Here is a 21,526-nt window from a genome sequence, read left to right as displayed (position 1 = left end):
GAGACCTTTAAGTGCTTTATACGTCAATAGTAGTATTTTATAATCAATGTGAGATTTGATTGGGAGCCAGTGTAGACTGATTAAAACAGGAGTGATGTGGTCATATTTTCTAGATCTAGTGAGGACTCTTGCTGCTGCACTCTGAACTAACTGAAGCTTATTTATGCACTTACTCGAACACCCAGACAGTAAAGCGTTACAGTAGTCTAAACTAGATGTAACAAGAGCATGAACTAGTTTTTTCTGCATCCTGTAACGACATTATATTTCTTTTTTTTGCAATATTTCTAAGGTGAAAAAAGGCGATCTTGTTAATATTATTCACGTGAGACTCAAAGAAAAGACTAGGGATAATAATAACACCAAGGCCTTTGACAGCCGTACATGCTGAAACAGAAACACTATCCAGAGATGCTACATAATCAGAAAGTTTGCTTCTAGCTGCATGTGGTCCTAGTAAAAGTACTTCCGTTTTATCTGAGTTGAGCAGAAGAAAGTTATCAAGCATCCACTGTCTAATGTCCTTTACACACTCCTCAACGTTGTTAAGCTGATCTCTCTTATCTGGCTTTGCTGAAATATACAGCTGCGTATCATCAGCATAGCAATGGAAGCGAATACCATGTTTATGTATAATTTAACCCAGAGGCAGCATATAGAAAGAGAAAAGCAGTGGGCCTAAGACAGATCCTTGCGGAACACCAAACTTTACCTCAGAGAGTGTCGATAACTCACCATTTACATCAACAAACTGAAAGCGATCAGTCAAATAAGACCTGAGCCTAGTATGGTCAATAAACATCAACAATGAAAAGACATCTGTACACCCTAATGATAACATTTTTTAAAAACGCTATAAAAATAAAATTAGATTTAATATAATTTTATTGAATATTTAAATTAAAGCAATGAGGCTAATGTAATAAATAAGGAAAGCTTGGAGTTAGCAGTTGATCATTGTGCAATGCCATATGTGGTGAGTATAACTGCATGTTATAATCACCCCACAGTTCATATATAGTTTCATAATATAGAATAGTGTATTTAAAATATTGAATATGTATCTCCTTAAAATCACTTACAATACAATTATACCTTTATACACGCTATACACGAAAGAAAAAATGCGTTAAAACCGTGAACGATATATATAACAAAAATAACTTGTCATTAAACTACAGAACTAATCAACTACTAAGCAAATAAACATTGCTACTTAGATAATGTGATGTGACAGAAGGCATAGGTCTTAAATATGTTTCAACATTGCTGAACCATAGTTGCAGTACTTTGGTCATTCAAAGTTGTCATCACTTCATGCATTGTTATCTTTTCTATAGCACAGTCCTGCTTCCTTCTTTGTGTTTCCCCTATTCTGTTTAACTTCCTGGTTAGTAAGTACTCTTAATTTGTAAGGAATCCAATTGCATTACTCTATTTAAACATACTAAATGTTTTTCTCAAACTTTCTTTTTTTGTTTTCTGTCAAAAGTCACCGGCCAGTTGACCTCTGTTAATAATAAAAATAAATAATAATAGTAATAATAATAATAATAATAATAATAATAATAATAATAATAACACCAACAACAACAACAATAATAATAACAACATATACATATACTGTAAGTCTAAAACATATATAAACAAGACAAGGGCAGGCAAACATATTTAACATGTAGGTAGGATTTTATTTGTCTGACACTGAAGAACTGAGAAAGGCATAAGTAAAACTGGCCTGAATTACTGGCATGACTCAAACCATTTACACACACACACACGCACGCACAGGCACAGGCACACGTGCACACACACACACACACACACACACACACACACACACACACACACACACACACACACACACACACAGGAGAAATTTATTGAATTATATCCTGCATTTCCTTGTCGCTAGGGTGTTTTTATCTTTGTGATTCGTCTTAATCTCAGGAGAGATGTTCATTTCCACTCTGCCATAAAACCCATATTTGAAGTTCTCCCATCTCTCATATCAGTTTGCCATCTCTAGGAAAAGTCCTGGTAGTTCCTTTTTCAGCTCTTAGACTCTCGTCAATAGACATATTCGTTTTTTAAATCATCTCCAGTCAATTGAATTTGCTACAAATGAACTCCAACGTGTAAAATCATCTCAAAGACAGCCCAGAGATTGTCCAGAGAAATCTGGATGCTCCTGAGTTTAGATCTAATGGTCGCAACCAAGAGTTTGTAAACTTCATATTTCAGTGATATCTCACTTTTCTTTTTATATACATTTTAGCCTAGATCTTTATTTTTACCTCCATTATATGGCATACAGTGTAAAATTGATGCCACATAGAAAATATACATTTTTTTTAAATGAAGGTGTCTGAATTCTTTCTGAATGCAGTGCGTGGTAGAAAGTCCTTACTATTCATTTCTAAATCATGTCCAGTTAATTGAATTTGACAGAAAACATCTCAAAGACAGCCCAGAGATGTCCAGAGGGACAGAGACGCTCGTGAGTTAAATTTCCGATGGTCACAACTAAAAGATTGTAAACTTTGTAATTCACTTACTTTTTTGAAGTGAAATTGTGATATTTCACTTACTTTTTTTATTTTATTTCATCCCAAATCTGTATTTTTGATTGATCATGGAATGTGAAATTAATTCCACATAAAAAATTTTGAAATAAAACGAAGGGTTCTGAATTATTTCTGAATAACGAGCAAGGACACAAACTGAGGACTTTTCAAAAACACGCTGCGTGTATTGAAAAGTCCTCAGTTTGTGGCCTTGCACGTTATGTCCCCTGACCTATTGACCAGCAGATGGCGCTGTATCGCGACTCCTCAACCCTACGCTCTCTGTGAGAGTCGATCAGAGCAAACTGTCAGTAAAGGAAACTGTTAGTGACGGAGTCTGAAGGCGATGGCAGAAGTGGTTCACATCAGACCGCAGGCATGACTGGACACAGCCTTTGAAGAGAGTTATAAAAACAGGACATACTGTATTTGAAAGTAATTATTGGAGCAGGTTGTGAGATTCGAGTGTGAAAGGAAGCGCGGTTGATGCTGGGAGTGTGACCAGGCGAGGGCACGGTGACAGGATGTACTATGAAGACGGCGCTTCTTCACACAGACCCCGCTATGGATGTAAGTGCACGGGTTCATTTAGAAAACACAGTATTATCATCCTCATTTCGAGCGTAAAGTATAAGTTTTGTTGTATATTGTTTGTTTGTTTGTTTAAAACACTTTACATCCGGTTATGGAGAAGTTGCAGGTTAAAACTCAGCAGCAGCAGCAACAAACACCTCGAGCAGAGATTAACATACAGAGATAAAGTTATAGAGACTTTATAAATAGATAAATATAAACTTTTTGTAAGCTATATTAGTACTTTTTTGTGACAATGCATGTTGCTGAAAGCCTTATTAATGTAATTAATTTGATATAAATGACAGGGAGTACAGTAAAGGTCATGTCAAGCGTGCATATGCCTTGCAAAAATATTACAATTCATATTTGTTTGCATTGATTTGTATATATTTTATAAGATATATTAACATAGCAGATATTTAAGCATAGGCAATAATACAGAATTTACATAAACGAGTTATGATTTTCAATATTTTGTATTTTTATGTTGACCAATAACTGATTTTTAATAGATGTTCATGAGTCCCTTCTTTCCTTTCCTTTCCTTTCCTTTCCTTTCCTTTCCTTTCCTTTCCTTTCCGAGCAGTTAAACCGATCATCTTTCTGAAGGTAAATCCTCCAGGAACCACACATTATTTGGTTTTCCATGTTTTTCCAGCATTGTATTGATTTCTATTCATTTACAAGAAGCAAACACGTTACATTAAGAGCCTTGACGTGATTCCCAGAACACAAAATCGAAACTAAAACACTGATCATCGAATTCTTTGTTTATTAAATTACTTATATTTAAAACGTATTTATTTCTCTCTCAATGATCCGAGTGTTGTAGTAGATACGAGGCATGAGAACCCCAAGGCAGTGACTCAAATAAAATCCTGAAGGCATTTAGTGACTGTAATGACAGATTTGAATAGGGATTAGTTAAAAGAAGGCTTGCAAACACTTTCTCTTGTTAAACATTAGCTTTGGCTGTTGCTAAAGCGCATGACATCAAAGAATTAAAGGCTCTAAAGGACTTCCAAGTAAATATACATGAGAGTTTTAGTGCTCGGAGCACCGAGTCGGTCAGAAGCAGCGAATAGAGACTCTTGTAAATGAACACATCGCAGTGATACTTTGCAATTCTTTTAGAAATATATGTATTATGTTATAGCGTATGTCATTTGTTAGATGTTTGGGTTCATAAGTGAATAAAAGCCTGTTTCTCAATCCTTTTTTTTCAGTCTGTAAAGTTGCTCTGCTGGTTTAATATTAACTCGAGCCTTCTAGGTCAAACGCAGGTTTGGAGTTTTGCTCGCCAATCTTATCCGACTCATTCCCGGGCCATGTTTGCTTTACACAAAGTCTACCATTGCTGTTAAGCAGTTTTTCATGTTCCTATTAACTCCAAAACCTCCTGCCTTATTATTCAGCTCTACTTAGAGCACGTTATTCAGTAACTATTATGAATAATTCGGTATAATGAAACGTATATAAAAGGTATGCAGGTGTGAAGGAGTGAGGGACAGGAATGTAAGTTTGGACTTGTGAATGAGTCTGTGGTTAAATCCTGCCAGTCGTTATATGGTATTAGAAATTGTGTTTTGTTTCAGGGGTGGACCAATCAATAGGTTCAAGAGTTTAGCGACAGTATACGTTCAAAGGTTTGTGTGCACCTGATCTCTATGTACATGCTGAACATCCCATTCTGAAGGCATGGAGGTTATATTGGAGGAATTTGTCCCACAATTGCATTGCTAACCTGGTCTCCAGGTTTCTGGGAAGGCTTTTCACTGGATTTTGGAATGTTGTTGGAAGGAATTGTGTTCGTTCAGCCACAAGAGCATTAGTGAGGTCATAAACGAGGCTTGTTTTCCAGTTCATCCCAATGGTACAGTATTCAGTGGATCTGTCTTTAATTGTGCACAAAGGCATCATCATGCAGGGAAAAAAAAAATACAAGTCGAAGTAAAATTTATTGTCATTCAGCCATGAAATTGTTTCTATAGTGGCTCCAATGTGCAGATGTGAAGTATAACAGTCAGTGGCTCAGACAAATACACACACAATACTACATGTATAATACTGTAGCATTATATACATTCTATAAAATCATGTGCCTTCAACTTCATGGCAGTAGTTTTGGGAAGGGCACTATATGAGGGTCATGGTCAGGCGGAGCCATACTGCTACATCAGTGCTGTATCGACAGAAGGAGTTTCTTTTCGCAATCAGTATCACACCCGCATGTGAAAACACTGCCAAACCCGGGGTAATATAAAACCCAGTGCAAAGATTTTAAATATCTCTTCTGCTGTATAAAGCAGTCACCTTGCAGCATCCAAAATTAAAAACGATCTTTGTTGAAGGTGCAAACACATGATTTCTTATCTGTGTTTATTTGATGATAGTCATATGCACGTTCTTCATCGCATTTACTTAAGTTGATTTGCTTACAACAGGGAAACTTTCACTTGTATGGTGTCCTAGTAGATCAGTTAATAATTTGTCCTTCCCTAAATTTGTTACATTTGAACACTCAAGTTGTATGAAATGAATAAATCTTTATCCATATTCTATACTGATGCCTGAAGTAAACACACAAGTTTCTGGTGCAAATCAGTTTGAATAAACGGACATTATCTTCTAGCGGTGCTGTGTTGTCGTATGTGCTGCACACAGCGAGTGGCAAAACAGGGATTGAGTCACATCCTGTTAAAGGCTTCCCTAGGGAGGGTCGGGGGTTGTGTGTGCAAGAGTGTGTAAGAGATTTTTAAGTCAGAGGAGTAAATATCTAGCGAACATTTTATTGCATTCGAATTGTTGCCAAAAAGGACCACGTAATTTGGGGGGGGTGTAGCTCTGGCAGGAACAATGACTAAAGGGGCTGTACCATTAATGTAAGTGAGAAGTAAAACAAACAGTTGACCTCAGAGACCTATATTGAGCACCAGAGAAGGTGGCTGATGACGGTTAAAGGACCTGATCATTAATAATAAAAGAAAAGAGAATTGTAATAGGAATCATGACCGGTTTTCTTCCGTTCAGGACAATTTCTAAATGTATAACCAGCTTATCGAGATGATCCCAAAGAGCACGTTACTAGAACTAATGTTTAATGCAAATATTTAATCATTCATTTGTCAGTTTAACATTTTGTCAGGGTGGATCCGGAGTCTATTTAAAAAAAAAAAAAATGCACTCGTGTGAGAGATAAAATCTGCATGATACACCAGACCACTGTCATATTTAGCTTACACGACCTATGAGATTATCTTATAATGTGCTATATAATTGCTTCTAGAGAAACATTTGTTTCTGCTCTATGCCTATAATGTGTTTTCCATACATTATAATCCTAAATCCATCATTAAATGCACAATGTAGTGCTAATAAAGTATCGTTAATATTAGATACATTAGATACTTGTACATAAATCATGTCATTTGAGTATATTATCTTCTGACACGTCTGTCTATGCATAATCTTTGCACAGTATATTGTATATTAGTGTATATATACCATATCTTATTACCTACTGCACCTTCTGTACATTAATCACCCTCATCTCTGTATATATGGACCTCATACCTTATTTATCTACTGTTATTAGGGGAGTGGTGGCTCAGTGGTTAAGGTGCTGGGTTACTGATCGGAAGGTCGGGGGTTCAAGCCCTGGTATTGCTAAAATGCCACTCTTGGGCCCTTGAGCAAGGCCCTTAACCCTCTGTGCTCCAGGGGGGGCATATCATAATCCCCTTCGCTCTGACCCAAGCTGGGATATGCGAAGAACGAATTTCACTGTGCTGTAATGTATATGTGACAAATAAAGGCTATTCTATTCTGTTATTAATTGTAAATAGACCACTTATACACTTCTGGTTAGATGCTAATAGCGTTTCATTGGCTCTGTACATGAACCTTGCACAATGACAATAAAGTTGAATCTTAACTAATCTAATCTTAATATTAGATACATTTACAAATCCGTAATATATCCAGTTATGTTTAATCGAATGAGGTAAAACAACTCATGATCTCGATGCACCATGAAGCCCTTCTTTCCTGTTGATCGTTTGCTCCCTCATGGAGTGCGATGTAATGTTTTTGGTGATCGATTCCCTCAGCAGTGAGGTAGAAATTAATAGACGGACGCCTTCATGTTGATAGAAGTGGCTGCACGATGAGGCCCACTGGAGATCATTTGGCAAGCCTCAGCATGTGTGTCTGAACTTGAAGTTTGCCAGGCTGTTAATCACGACGAGGCGCTCTTAGAAAAACAAAGCCAAGCACGTGATTGTGTTATTAAAATTCATTTTTGTTAGGTGACCGGTGACGGGGTGGTAAAACAGTTGGTGCGACGCTGGCTGCATTCTGTGCGCTCATCTTCTGCCATAATTTGATGATGAATCAGTCAACTCATGATGCAGGACACATGCTAAATCATGATACACAGTAAACTGTTTCCGTGCACATTATTTACTAGATGTAATGCGTATATTAGTGTTTTGTTCATTTTGATATACAAGATTAGTGTTTCCCAGTAATAATCGTATCTTGAAATGTGATTTCATGATTTTGGATTGTTTATGTTCTGTCAGTCATTGGCATTGTCCTGTGGGTCACATACATTGGATTTACCATATTATATCAGTTTGTGGGTTGGTTCCAAACACATCACACATAAACATTGTTCTCTGTAAAGGATAAATTTGAGGATCCTCTTAAAACTTTCTAGTAGATTTTTTTAGGCACTAACCACAACAATCTCTTCTCATTTAACGTATGACATCACTGCTTTGTCCATATCGTAAAAAACATCTAAGATCTTAAGACCACATTTAACCACATAATCAATGTCAGATTAGTGAAATTACTCACTTGAAGCACAAATATCATTAAACCACTTCCTAATTGTTTTCTGTTTATTTGTTTTGTGTTACATTCATGCATTTTTTTTGTTATAGCAACTCTGCAATGTTGTTCTCTTTTTATCTCAAGTTTTTCATTTTTTCTCTTGAAACTAAAATTCCAAAAATATCATGTCCATGAAAGCATAATAGAGCAGCTTTTTTCTTGAGCACTTACATTGGCGAATATAAAAAAATCTGAATGAATGTAATTATATCAGAAAGTAGAAACCATTTTAAAATCCGGTCATGTTGAAGCAATAATGTAACAGAGAGCTTTAAAATAATCCTCACTATTGTCAGAGCTGCTTTGAAAAATCACGAACACTGGTATAAGTGGTTTGCAAAACATCCTTCAGTTGCATTTCCTAGTGTCACGTGTATAGACAAAGGAAGTCAGACTGTAGCCCTATTTGCCTTCTATGATGACAGACAAAACACTTCCAGTTAGCTCTTTTGCAGCAGGTGTAGTATAAAAGGGTCTCTGTAGAAGGCTCTCTATAATCATCGGCTTTGCTTAGGCTTGTGCCACTGATACGGCTGATCTTGATAAGTTCAGCCGTATCAGTGGAACAAGCCTAAGGTAGGAACTCCACCCAGCTTCTATAAAATTATACACAGATTATAGCAAAGATGAGATTTTTTATGTTGTTTTTTTTTGTGTTGGCCTGTTCAGAAAACCTGTTTAGATAAGTGTTTGCACAACTGGACAGGGATGGATATCTCGTCAAATCACTCAAAACAGTTAAGTGTTTTAGAACCAGAGATCTTTTTGTAATCGGTGCTTTAAGGTCAAAACTTTATAATCATGCTGCTCATGAATCATGTTCCTCAGAAGAACCAGACATAATTCAGTGTGCATGATTCAAAATAGCTCTGGGTATAAGCAAGCATTATTCCGATCACGGAAATCTCTTAAAGTTGTACTATCAGAAAGACCTAGATGTTTTTTTTTAGTTCTTTATGAACATAGAGAGCAAATGATCATGTTCAGTACTGGAAGAGGATTGGTAGGATGATTGGCATTGAATCTGTATGTGCAAATCTAAGGATGTTTCTTTGTTGGTTGATTTTGTGTTTCACTTATCGTTTATTTTTCTTTGTTTGTTACAGCCATTGTGGATGATGAGAGGCTCTCGGCGGAACAAATGGATGAGAGGAGACGGCAAAACATTGCCTATGAATATCTTTGTCACCTAGAGGAGGCCAAGCAGTAAGTTTAGAATAGTCAAGTGTCTTTATCAGTTTATACAGGTCTTTTTATTTTGATTGCTTTGCTTGTATTCGTGAGCTTTATGGATACACCGTGACACTATTTCACTATTTTTTTCTAAAGTAACTAACATTGGCAAATGCCATTATCTTATTGTATCATGTTTTACTGCACATGGTTTATGTTCACTCGAAGGTGTTGATAACTAGAGCAAAGTGTTTGAAAGTATTTAGTACAGATATGCATACAAAAATAACACTTATTCATACTTTTTAGTAATAGTGAGGATAAATAAACCAAACATTAATGTGTTGATCACATACCATGTACTGTTGTACCATACAATTACAGTGTGTTTGTATTTGCACACTCACCGTCCAGTTTAATAGGAACACCTGTCCACTACTCGCTGACATTCTAACACAAATATTCACAATCACACACACCAACATTTACCCTCTTACACTAACTTTTACCATTACACACCAACATTCTCCATCACACACTAATATTAACCATCACAGACCAACATTTACCCTCTTACACTAACTTTTTCCATTACACATCAAAATTCACCATCATGCATCAACATTCACTGTCAGACACCAACATTCACCATTGAACTCCAAAATCACCATCAGACACCAACATTCACCATCACACACCAACATTCACCATCACACACCAACATTTACCCTCTTACACTAACTTTTACCATTACACACCAACATTCTCCATCACACTAATATTAACCATCACAGACCAACATTTACCCTCTTACACTAACTTTTCCATTACACATCAAAATTCACCATCATGCATCAACATTCACTGTCAGACACCAACATTCACCATTGAACTCCAAAATCACCATCAGACACCAACATTCACCATCACACACCAACATTCACCATCACACACCAACATTCTCCATCACACACCAACATTCACCATCATTAACCAACATTCACAATCACACACTAAAATTCACAATCACACACCAACATTCTCCATCACACACCAACATTCACCATCAAACACTAACATTCACCATCAAACACTAACATTCACCATCACACACCAACATTCACCTTCATGCACCAACATTCACCATCACACACCAACATTCTCCATCACACACCAACATTCACCATCACACATCAGCATTTACCATGAAACACTAACATTTGGCATCAAACACCAAAATTCACCATGAAACACTAACATTCACCATCACACAACAAAATTCACTATCACACACCAACATTCACTATCAAACACTAACATTCACAATCACACAACAAAATTCACCATCACACACACCAACATTCACCATCAAACACCAACATTCTCCATCAAACACCAACATTCTCATTACAAGGTATAAAATCATGCAGACCAGGTTAAGCGATTCAGTTGATGTTCAGAACATGGGGGAAATGGGATTTCGGTGACTTTAATCGTGGTATGGTTTTGGTGCCAGATGAAATGGTTTGAAACTGCTGATCTCTTGAGATTTTAGAGTCTCTAGAGATTACAGAGAATGCTGCAAAAAAAAAAAACCTTGACTGAGTGACAGTCCTGAGGGTGGAAATACCTTGTTGATTAAAGCGGCCAGATGAAATTTAATCAAATTCATTTGGGCTCCCAGATAGTCTCTAGTGCCGACAAAGCGGTTTTGCTATTCATGCTCTTAAAAATGCTGGAGTTTTATGGCCTGAAATAAACTCCAAGTTTCATCAGGTTTTGGCATATTCCTGACTTTTCAACTACTACGTACTAAGGGATCTTTTGCTCACGGAACTGTTTTCACCAACATTTACAATAAGACTTCATACATTTATACTCAGAAGCCTTTGTGTTTGTGTTTTTTGAATTATTAAATAATTTGAATTATTTAATAATTGTAATAATTGCTTATTATGTTAAGTTTTATCCACAGTATCAAAAATAGATATAGAAATTGTTTTGACAGCTAGTGCATGCTGTAGTTTTTGTAAATAAGTCATATTTTGTTAAATAAAGAGAAGATGAATGCATTATAAGATGTTAGTTTTATTATAAATAAAATATAAAAGAAAGAAAAGAAAAAAAAAAACGCAGCATGGATTATCTCTGAGGCATTCTGTCCTGTTGTCCAAAACCTTCAGTCAGCTGTGAGTCAAAACTGTATCCAAAATTGAATACTGTTCTGATTAAGAGTTCACATTCTCCTTTTCCACACAGATTGCATGACTCTTGCCAATGACTCTGTTCCAGGAAACCTGTCAAATTGCATTAGGATTATAGTGCTGGTCACTAATAGGCTTATAAAGGTCCTACAGGCATTATGTCCTATTCATCTACTTAGCAATTATGAGTCACAAAAATCTGGCCATTGTTGCAGAGTTTGTGCCACTGGTTACCCACTAAAAATATACAGAATGAAAGAGTTCATAGCAAAAATCTAACTCACCAAATATATTTGTGTTTAAATCTATAAACTGTGGCAATGTAACTCTGTGAAAAGTATAGATATAAAAGTGTAAATGTATATACTTTTTAACTAAATGCTTTAAAACTTTAATTCCTATTAATTAAATATCCAATTCTATTGAATGGCCATGTAATATTAATCTTTGCAAATATATTTCCCTTCTTATTTTATTCCACATTTCTATATCACACTTCTTTGATTTATTTTAGTGGCATGTACGGTAGTGTGTAGCTTGTCAGCTGACAGGCACACACTCTTTCCCACACCTTTTTCCCTGCTGCTTTACAGAGGAGACTTTGAACCCGCATAAGTAAATAATACATGTTTACCCGTGTGTGCTTTGTAGATAAGAAGTCCTTCTGGAGAACGTATTTCCCATTAACTGTCAGTCCTGTGTGCTGTTGAAGATCTCTGAATTTAGTCGACTAGAGGTTGTGATGTTAAGTGAGATGCCTGCTGTGCAGATCACTAATCCCCAATACACTTGACTCTAAATCAGTCTTTTCTTTTTTACTCCTCTAATCAGACCTTGGCATTTTCTTTTAGCTTTTTAAATTCTTAGTGATATATTTTACATACAGTACTGTGCAAAGATTTTAGGCAGATGTGGAAATATGCTGTGAAGTGAGAATGCGTTCAACAATAAATGTGTTAATTATTTATTTATTTTTTTAACTGAAGAGAAATCCAAAGCAAATCAATATTTGGATTGAACACCATTTTGGTTTTCAATTCTTACATTTGCACACTTTGTACACTTGCAGAATGTCAGGGATTTTGTAGGATCAGAGTCTGGTTTATGGTTCATCAATAATACCAAGCAGGTCCTAATGATCAGTTTCATATGTGGGTTGAAACACAGTCATCTAAAACAGAAACAGGGTGTGTAGGAAACTTAAAACAGGAACAGACTAATTCTGCTACTAAGGTAATATTGTGGAAGACAGTTTCATGTCACAGATCATACAGCGTGGTAAGACTGAGCACAGCAACAAGTTAGAAGCTACAAGGTAGTTATACTGCAAGGTCTCTTTTATACAAAGTTTTCGAAGCAGCCTAGATGTGTAGATTTTGAAAAAACACAAAAAAATGGGGAGGAATTGAGACACAGTGGTCGGCCAAGGAAATGCTTACATGCTTACTTTTCTTTCGACATCGGAAGATGTTCAGCCTTGCCATCAGCAAAAACTGGCAGAAACCTGTGGGACCCAGTTACATCCATCTACTGTCTGGAGAAGTCTGGCCAGAAGTGGTTTTCATGAAAGAGTTGTCTCCAAAAATCAATACAAATCAGAATCAGTATCAGGTTTATTGGCCAAGCGTGTTGACACACACAAGCAATTTGGTTCCAGCTGTTTGTGACTCTCAAAAGGACAGACATAAATAAACCTATACATTCAGTTTGGACTATACAAGACAAAACAGACAAGACAAAACAAAAACAGGCTATACAAGACAATAAAGACAATGTGAGACAATATAGACAGTATGAGTATTAAATAGGGATACAGAGTATATGACATATCAGTGATGTACATAAAGTGTGACAGAGCATGGTAGTGCAAATAACAGTATTGTGCGTCAGGTATGATAAAGAGTTACTTTAGAACTTTGTACAATATACAGCAGCCATAGTGTGTGATACATATACGGATAATGTGACTGAGGGTTCTAATAGTGCAGTACTTATAGATATGATATGAAGCAGGGAAGATATTTATGGTGAGTTGTTAATGAGGCTGATTGCCTTGGAAAGATACTGTTCCTGTGTCTGGCAGTTTTGGTGAACAAAGTTCTGTAGCGCCTGCCAGAAGGAAGGAGCTGAAAGATGTTGTGTCCAGGGTGCGAAGGGTCAGTAGTGATTTTTCCTGCCCGGTTTCTGGTTCTTGTATGGTACATGTCCTGGACAGTGGGCAGAGGAGCACCAATGATTTTTTCTGCTGTTTTAACTGTTTTGTGTAGTGTGTTCCTGTCCTGTTTTGTTGCTGCTCCAAACCAGATGGTAATTGATGAGCACAGGTCAGATTCAATGACTGCAGTGTAGAACTGTATCAACAGCTTTTTGAGAATGGAGTTTATGTTGGACTCCCATTTCAGGTCTTGGGAAATGGTAGTGCCCAGAAACTTGAAGTTCTCCACCGATGACACAGAGCTGTTGGATATTGTGAGGGGCAGTAGTAAACTATCATCTTCACAGTTTTGAGTGTGTTTAGCTGTAGGTTTTTCTGACTGCACCATAGCACCAGCTGCTTCACCTCCTGCTTATATGTAGACTCGTCGTCATCTTGGATGAGTCCGATGAGCGTGGTCTTATCTGCAAATTTCGGGAGTTTAACAGTTGGGTCACTTGATGTGCAGTCATTCGTATAGAGGAAGAAGAGCAGTGGGGAGAGAATTCCTGGAATTATTGTATTGAAAGCCAAACTGAAGTCGACAAACAGAATCCGGGCATAGGTCCCTGGCCAGTCAAGGTGTTGCAGAATGTAGTGCAGCCCCATGTTGACTGTGTCATCCACCAATCTTTTTGCTCGGTAGGCAAACTGTAGGGGATCCAGCAGCTGTTCTGTCACCTTCTTTAGGTGGGCCAATACCAGCTTCTCAAAGGTCTTCATGGAGACAGATGTCAGAGCGACAGGCCTGTAGTCATTCAGTCCAGTAATGGAGGGTTTTTTGGGGACCGGGATGATTGTGAAGACTTTAAAGCACAAGGGGACCTCACACAGCTCCAGTGATCTGTTATATACGTGAAGATAGGTGCCAGTTGGTCAGCACATGCTTTGAGACAGAAGGGGGAGAAACCGTCTAAGCTGGAAGCTTTACTTGTCTTTTGTCTCTGAAAGAGCTGATACACATCCTCTTCACAAATTGTGAGAGCAACTTGAGTGCTGGTAAGAGTTGTTAGAGGGGTTCCCAGAGGTGTGATGGGGGCAGACAGTGGGCTGGGTTAGATGAGGGGTGTGAAGATATTGTTCTCGAACCTGCAGTAGAAGGTGTTGAGGTCGTCAGCCAGGTCTTTGTTTGCTTCAGTGGGGAGGGGTGGTCTTCTGTAGTTTGTGATATCTTGCAGGCCTTTTCACACTGATGCAAAATCGTTAGCTGAAAACCTGCTTTTCAGCTTGTTGCTATTCTGATCTCCTGTCAGTAGGTTCCTGGCCTGCTTGTACAGTGTTTTGTTGTCCCCTCTGTAGGCATATGACATGGAAACAAGTCTAAGCGACTGAAATATGCATGAAAACATAGGAACTGGGCTTCAGAAAAATTAAAAGGGGTGCGCTGGACTGAGTCAAAATGTATGTTACATTAATGAGTGTCTGCAGGTAACAGTGAAGAATGTTGGCGGGTTCCTGCTAGTTCCGGGCTGCATTTCTGCAAATGGAGTTGCAGATTTGGTCATAATTAATGGTGTCCTCATTGCTGAGAAATACAGGCAGATAATCATCCCTCATGCAATACCATCAAGGAGGCATCTGATTGGCACTTAATTTGTTCAGGTCAATATCATTAAGAACTATCTTCAGCATAGAGAAGAACAAGGAATCCTGGAGGTAATAGAGAAGAACAAGGAATCCTGGAGGTAATAGTTTTGGCCACCACAGAGTTGTAATCTCAATGTCATTGAGTCTCTCTGGGATTAGATGAAGACACGGAAAGATTTAAGGCAGCCTACATCCACAGAAAATCCGTGGTTACTTCTGCAAGATGTTCTCCAACGTGTGTGCAAGTATGCCTAGAAGAATTAGACTGATTTGCAGGCTGTGGGTGATCAGACATGATATTTATAGAATTTGATTTGGATTTGTCTTCTGTTTATTTGCTTTCCATATTGTTATTTGATAAAAAATAAACTATTAATACCGTTTTCGTAAATTCTCAAATTTCTTCATTTACAGCATTATTTTCGCAAGTACCTAAAACTTTTGCACAGTACTGTATATTTCAATTATACGTACAACCTACAATTTCAGCCCTTAATTCAGTAATTTGTAAATTAATTGTTATGATGTTGAACATTTTGAAAAAGGATGAAAAGGAAGACGCTTGTAACTAAGTTCCACTAAGTGCAATTTAGCGGTAACGGCTGAAACTATATCATTTACATATTAACCTAAGCAGTACTGCTGATCCTGTTGACCAGCTCTTGTTTAGTTTATAATCAAGCAAAGTACCAGGTTATAAACAATATATATTTTTCCTAAATGTACAAATTCACATGGTGCACAATACCACCATCATAGACAGAACAAGGGTCTTTTAATTTCAGGTATTTGTACATTCTATATAAAAATAAATAAATAATTGTCAGTAAAAATGACAGTTAGGCATACACTTCCGGTTTGCACTTTCAAGTCTCAGAAATGTAAAAAAGGAAGTAAAAGTGAGGTGTGTGTGTATATATATATTTATACATGGATGTCCCAGCCCTAATAAGACTATCTATTAACTGTTTAAACTCACAGTTTTAGATTTAACAGCTCATAATTTATTATTATATTATATAATGATAATTCTAATATAATTATAACTGATAATTAGAGTATATTAACTGATGTTAAGGTTTTCGTTGGGAGTGACGAGGATGGACATGTAGGACTTTTTGGAGACAATGTGAGGGAGGCGAGTTTGAGATGGTTTGGACATGTGCAGAGGAGGGACATGGGGGTAAGAGAATGCTGAGGATGGAGCAGCCAGGAAGGAGGATACAGAAAGGCCAAGGAGGAGGTTTATGGATGTGGTGAGGGAAGACATGCAGGTGGTTGGTTTAAAAGAGGCAGATGTAGGTGGGGTGGGGGGTGGAGATGGATGGAGATGGAGATGGAGATGGATGGTCCACTGTGGCGACCCCTAATGGGAAAAGCCAAAAGAAGAAAAAGAATTACAGTATATTAACTATATGATCTATAAGTATATATAACTCCAGAGAATGTTTCGTTCATTTAACTTGACAGACAGTGAGGGCATAGTGGGAAGAGGCAGGACTTTCAGACAGTGGCAGTTATTATTAATAATATCAAAATATACATTTGTATACAAAATATACAATATGTGCTGACAATTTGAGAGTTTAAGCACTTACATTTTTTTTAATGTTCAACATCATTCCATGATCAATCATTTTTAGTTTTGAATATATTACCAATAGTGCAAACATTTATCACACACACACACACACACACACACACACACACACACACACACACACACACAGCAACTTACAGTTATCAATTAACTGAGCAGATCAGGTCTAAACGCCTTTCTGTGGCAGCTTGGGAATGCTGGGATTTAAACACATGACCTTCGGATCAGAAGTGCAACATCTGACCCGCTGCACTGGCACTTCCCTTTCCCCTGTTCCCAGTACCTTATATTAACCATTCCTGCACTTAGTAAGCATTTGTATGTAATTTGTAACATGAGAGGGTGATGGCAGTGGATATACAGTACTGTCAAATTATTTTCTGTGTTCAATGTCCATTTAAGGGATGTTTATCACAACTTCTTTCACTTTTCCCTGCATAACACCAAGAGAACAATTCTATTTTTGTCTCATTGTGTTTTGTGTTGGTGTTGGATGTTTTGCAGTCATGTCAGACGAGCCAAGTTCTGAGAATGGAGACAGTGTTGCTGTAAAGCCCCCACTCGGACAAGAAAAACCTCTCACTGACAGAGGGTTTATTCGCACCGTATGAGATCCATACATTTATTTGTTTTAATAGAACTTAATGTGATCCTATATTATTGGAAAATACTGTTAAAAATGATGACCTAGCTAAGAATCTTCTGATACACTTGGACAAAAAAGACACCCCTGAAAATAGAATATTTATCTTTTTTAAGCTGAAATCCTCAGTTAACCTCATCAGACTTTCATTTTAGATAAGAGGCAGCAACCTGGCACAACTAGAGACTGTTTATCTCTTTTTTCAGTGTCCAACTGATCAGTTTGTGTTGACAGAGAGCAAAGCATGTGGGAGGAGGCAGCAGAACTGCTGATGTGTGATGGGGCAGCATGTTGTCTCAGCCATTGTTGAGCCATCTGTGTTGCTTTTAATTAAACTGCTCTGAAAGTCATATAGCACATGCAGTAGGATGTAAAGAATAACACAAACATGCATGTGCACGCATGTGTGCATGCAACTACCGTGTCCACAGCGGCGTTAAGTAAAACAAAGAATGCTTGTAGCTTGTAATACAGTATACAAAGAAGACATAGAAGCTCTTGAAACCCGTATTGAATCTCAGAATCTGACATTTCTGATTTCTCCGAAGAAGCAAAATTGGTTGCAACATAAATTGAAGGTTTTTTATTCATTTATTTAAATTATTAAGTTAATTGAGAGTCAAACTTTTATTTTTAATGGCCTTTTTTAATGCAGACCCTTACGCATTCCCACAACTCATGAACTCAAACATCAAATATAATTTCAGTTCTTGCATTTCAGCGTATGCTAAATCAACTCACTTCATATGTAGTGTCTTTCATATCTTTGTAACACAGTATAACTTTTTAGAGGGATACCAAAAAAAAATTCATATTCCAATTGTATTCAAAAGCTTTTCCACTCAGTTTAATTGTACATTGATTTTTCTCTACATTTTAAGCATCTTCCTCCTCTATAGATAATGGATAACCAGAGGTGTCAAGATACAGTATATTGCCAAACGTATTGGGTCACCTGATCTTTCCTGCGATATGTGGTTCTTATCCAAACTGTTACCACAAAACTGGGGGCACTCAATTGTACCAGACGTCTTTAGATGTGCTGTAATAAAATCTTGCATTCACTTGAGCTTGGAAATCCAAACCTGTTCCAGCATGGCAATGCCCCTGTGCATAAAGTGTGCTTCTTGGAGATCTGGTTTGCATGCTTTGGAGAGGAAGATCTTGAGTGGCCTGCTATAGAGCTCCTATCTCATCCCTACTGAACACCTTTGGGATGAATTGGAACACTGACTGCGCTCCAGGTCTCCTCACCTACAGGGAATTATAAGAGCAATGTGGACTAAATGTGGAATGCAATGCGCAAAAAACACAAACTAAACTTATGACCAGGTGACCCAAAAGTACCCCTGACCCACTAAAACAATGCTCCATTGTCATGGCACCTACTCTTTTACAGTTTGTGCCATGCCAGTGTAGGGGTGTCTGCAATGTCCCAGGTACTGTACAAGAGTAGGTGCCATGACAATGGAGCATTGTTTTAGTGGGTCAAAGGTCACTTGTTCAGTGGGTCATGGACCAGTGATTGGCACATAGAAAGGAAATTGCACTGGCCTGCATCAGTTAACCAGTGTTTTTAGAAGTCAGATCAGTGATCTGTGTAATAGGAAATTTTGGGTTGTTATTTGATAGTATCATCCTCTGTGTTTTAATATTTTGTTTTACTGTCTTGATTGTAAACGTACAATATTAGATATTAGATTGTAGCTGTTATTCTGTTTGAGCTTGTTTATGAGGAACATTGAATACTGATACACATTTTTTTTATCTCTATTTCTGTGGGCATGGTGGGGATGTAAGAATATAAGAAAAAATATTTTTAATGAATGGATAATGCATTCTAAATGATTTAATTTAATATATGATCTGAAGGTTCAGTTATAAAGCTTGTGGGATAAATGTTTATTTACTCGGACATGAAGGATACAATTACAACTATAAACCAGTTTGTTCTGGAAGATAAATACCAAATTTACCAAATACATTTCTAATTACAAAAGCACAGTTTCACACATATCAGCTCACAAATCAATTTTCCTGCTTAGGCCACACCCACTGCAGGTTTACTGTAAATCCGGATATAGATACAGATGCAAATTTTTGGAGCACAAAACAGATCAGGAGAGATATAGTGGCATTGTATTATACCTCTTGTACATATTTGTTTTTTCAGTTGCTTTACACACATAAAAAGGTTTCTTCTCATTTAATTATTGTTATCGCCTTGATATTAGCAGAAAATAAAAGACTCACTCACAGTAGACCTCTGTTAATTATCACAGTTTCCACTGAAGCTATCCATTGATCGCAAACCAGAGCCTGTGCAAAAACTCAATGTTGACAAGCAGGTCTGACGATTGCGATCCTCAATTTGTATATCAAATATGCTAAGCAAATATACAAACTAAGCTAATAGACAGTCCAAGGTTTCATTTGTGTACTATGCAAGGTTCCAATGGTTAAAGTTCATACCATTTGGTTAAGGAAGCGAGACTTTGCGAAATCAGGCTGCACATTGCTGTATGGAACTGAAATCCTATTGTGTGTGTGTGTGTATTGAGGGGAATAGTGTGCAGGTGTTAAGCTATTTTTGAATTTTATTTCAGTGATAAAATCCAGTAAAATGATATATCTAATTTTATGTGCTGGAGCTTGAGATTACCTTCACCATTATACCAAACGGTGTCTACATCATCAGCCAAACATTAGTTCACTTGCAAGATTGGACAAGCCGATATCTTCTCAGATTTTACAGCTTAACTGGTACTAAAAGCCGAGGAGAAAATTCCTAATGCTTCAAATGTTCCTTTAGCCACATGTTGCCAGCATTCACTGATCAGGCGTAGCATTATGACCGTCTAATATTGTGGTGGTCCCCTTTTGCTGCCAAAACAGTTCAGACCCGTCGAGCATTAACAGCATTCACTTCTTTAGCAATTAGAGCTACAGGAGCTCGTCTGTTGGATCGGACCACACGGGCCAGCTTTCCCTCCCTACTTGCATCAGTGAGCCTCGGCCACCCACACCACTGTTCCTTCCTTGGACCACTTTTACTGAGCACTGCAGACCAGGAACATCCCACAAGAGCTGCAGTTTTGGAGATGCTCTGACCCAGTTGTCTAGACATCACAATCTGGCTCACCCATTTTTCCTGCTTCTAACACATCAACTTCAATGAGGACAAAATGTTTACTTGCTGCCTAATATACTTCACACACTAACAGGTGCCATGAAGAAGTGAAAATCAGTGTTATTGACGTCACCGCTCATAATCTTCTAATGTCATGCCGGATCGGTATATGCAAGGATGGTAAAGGAATGCTTTTTGGATTCGGTTTGAGGTATGTGAGACCTGAGATAATCTAAAAAAGTAGATTTTTTTTTCAGATGGATGGAGGCCTGTTTGGAGGAGAAACTCCCTTCCACCACAGAGCTTGAGGAGGGCTTGAGGAATGGCGTCTATCTCGGCAAACTCGCAAAGTTCTTTGCTCCCAAACTGGTTTCTGACAAGAAGATCTACGACAGAGATCAGACCCGTTACATGGTATGCAGAGTGAATTAAGAATTAAGATAAGTTTAACAAGAGTCATGCCAGGAAGTGAAATGATTATTTACCAACCTTTGAGAATCTCCATATACAAATGCATTTTAATGAAGCATTTTTTTAATCCATCACAGATATTCTCACTTTTTTCTCCCACAAATGAAGATAAATCACTGATTTGTATTTAACACAGCGGTTTGACATATTTAAGCTTAGAAGAAAAAAAATTAAAACGCAATATTTGCTTTCATAGACAATTAAGGACTGAAAAATGTGTTTTGGACTAATGGGGTATTTCGATTTGTTTGCTGTCCAGCACACAGGGCTGCATTTCAGACACACAGACAACACAGTCCAGTGGCTCAGAGCTATGGAGTCCATTGGTTTTCCGAAGGTATGGCTTTTTGTTAAGTACATGCACTCACACACCATCTCACCTAGACACCCTGCTCATGCAATTACAATTAAGGGGAGTGGTAGCTCCAGGGGAGTGGTATCTCCAGTGGTTAAGGTGCTGGGTTACTAATCGGAAGGTCGGG

The 21,526-nt window shown here is 37.6% G+C and overlaps 1 protein-coding gene across 1 annotated transcript in view; it reads left to right on the top strand.

Moving 5' to 3' along the window:
* Positions 1-2,865: 2,865 nt before the first annotated feature.
* Positions 2,866-21,526, top strand: part of iqgap2 (IQ motif containing GTPase activating protein 2) — a 48,721-nt gene continuing 30,060 nt past the window's right edge. Inside the window, exons 1-4 of the mRNA XM_046841530.1 lie at positions 2,866-3,137; positions 9,149-9,248; positions 20,831-20,987; positions 21,304-21,381. Coding sequence (XP_046697486.1) covers positions 3,092-3,137; positions 9,149-9,248; positions 20,831-20,987; positions 21,304-21,381 — 381 coding nt within the window. The 5' untranslated portion in view covers positions 2,866-3,091. The remainder of the gene's footprint in view (positions 3,138-9,148; positions 9,249-20,830; positions 20,988-21,303; positions 21,382-21,526) is intronic.

Source organism: Silurus meridionalis, chromosome 27, assembly GCF_014805685.1.
Source record: "Silurus meridionalis isolate SWU-2019-XX chromosome 27, ASM1480568v1, whole genome shotgun sequence".
Classification (NCBI taxonomy): Eukaryota; Metazoa; Chordata; class Actinopteri; order Siluriformes; family Siluridae; genus Silurus; species Silurus meridionalis.
The sequence above is the reverse complement of the archived record's forward strand: the minus strand, read 5'-3'. Positions and strand labels throughout refer to the sequence as shown.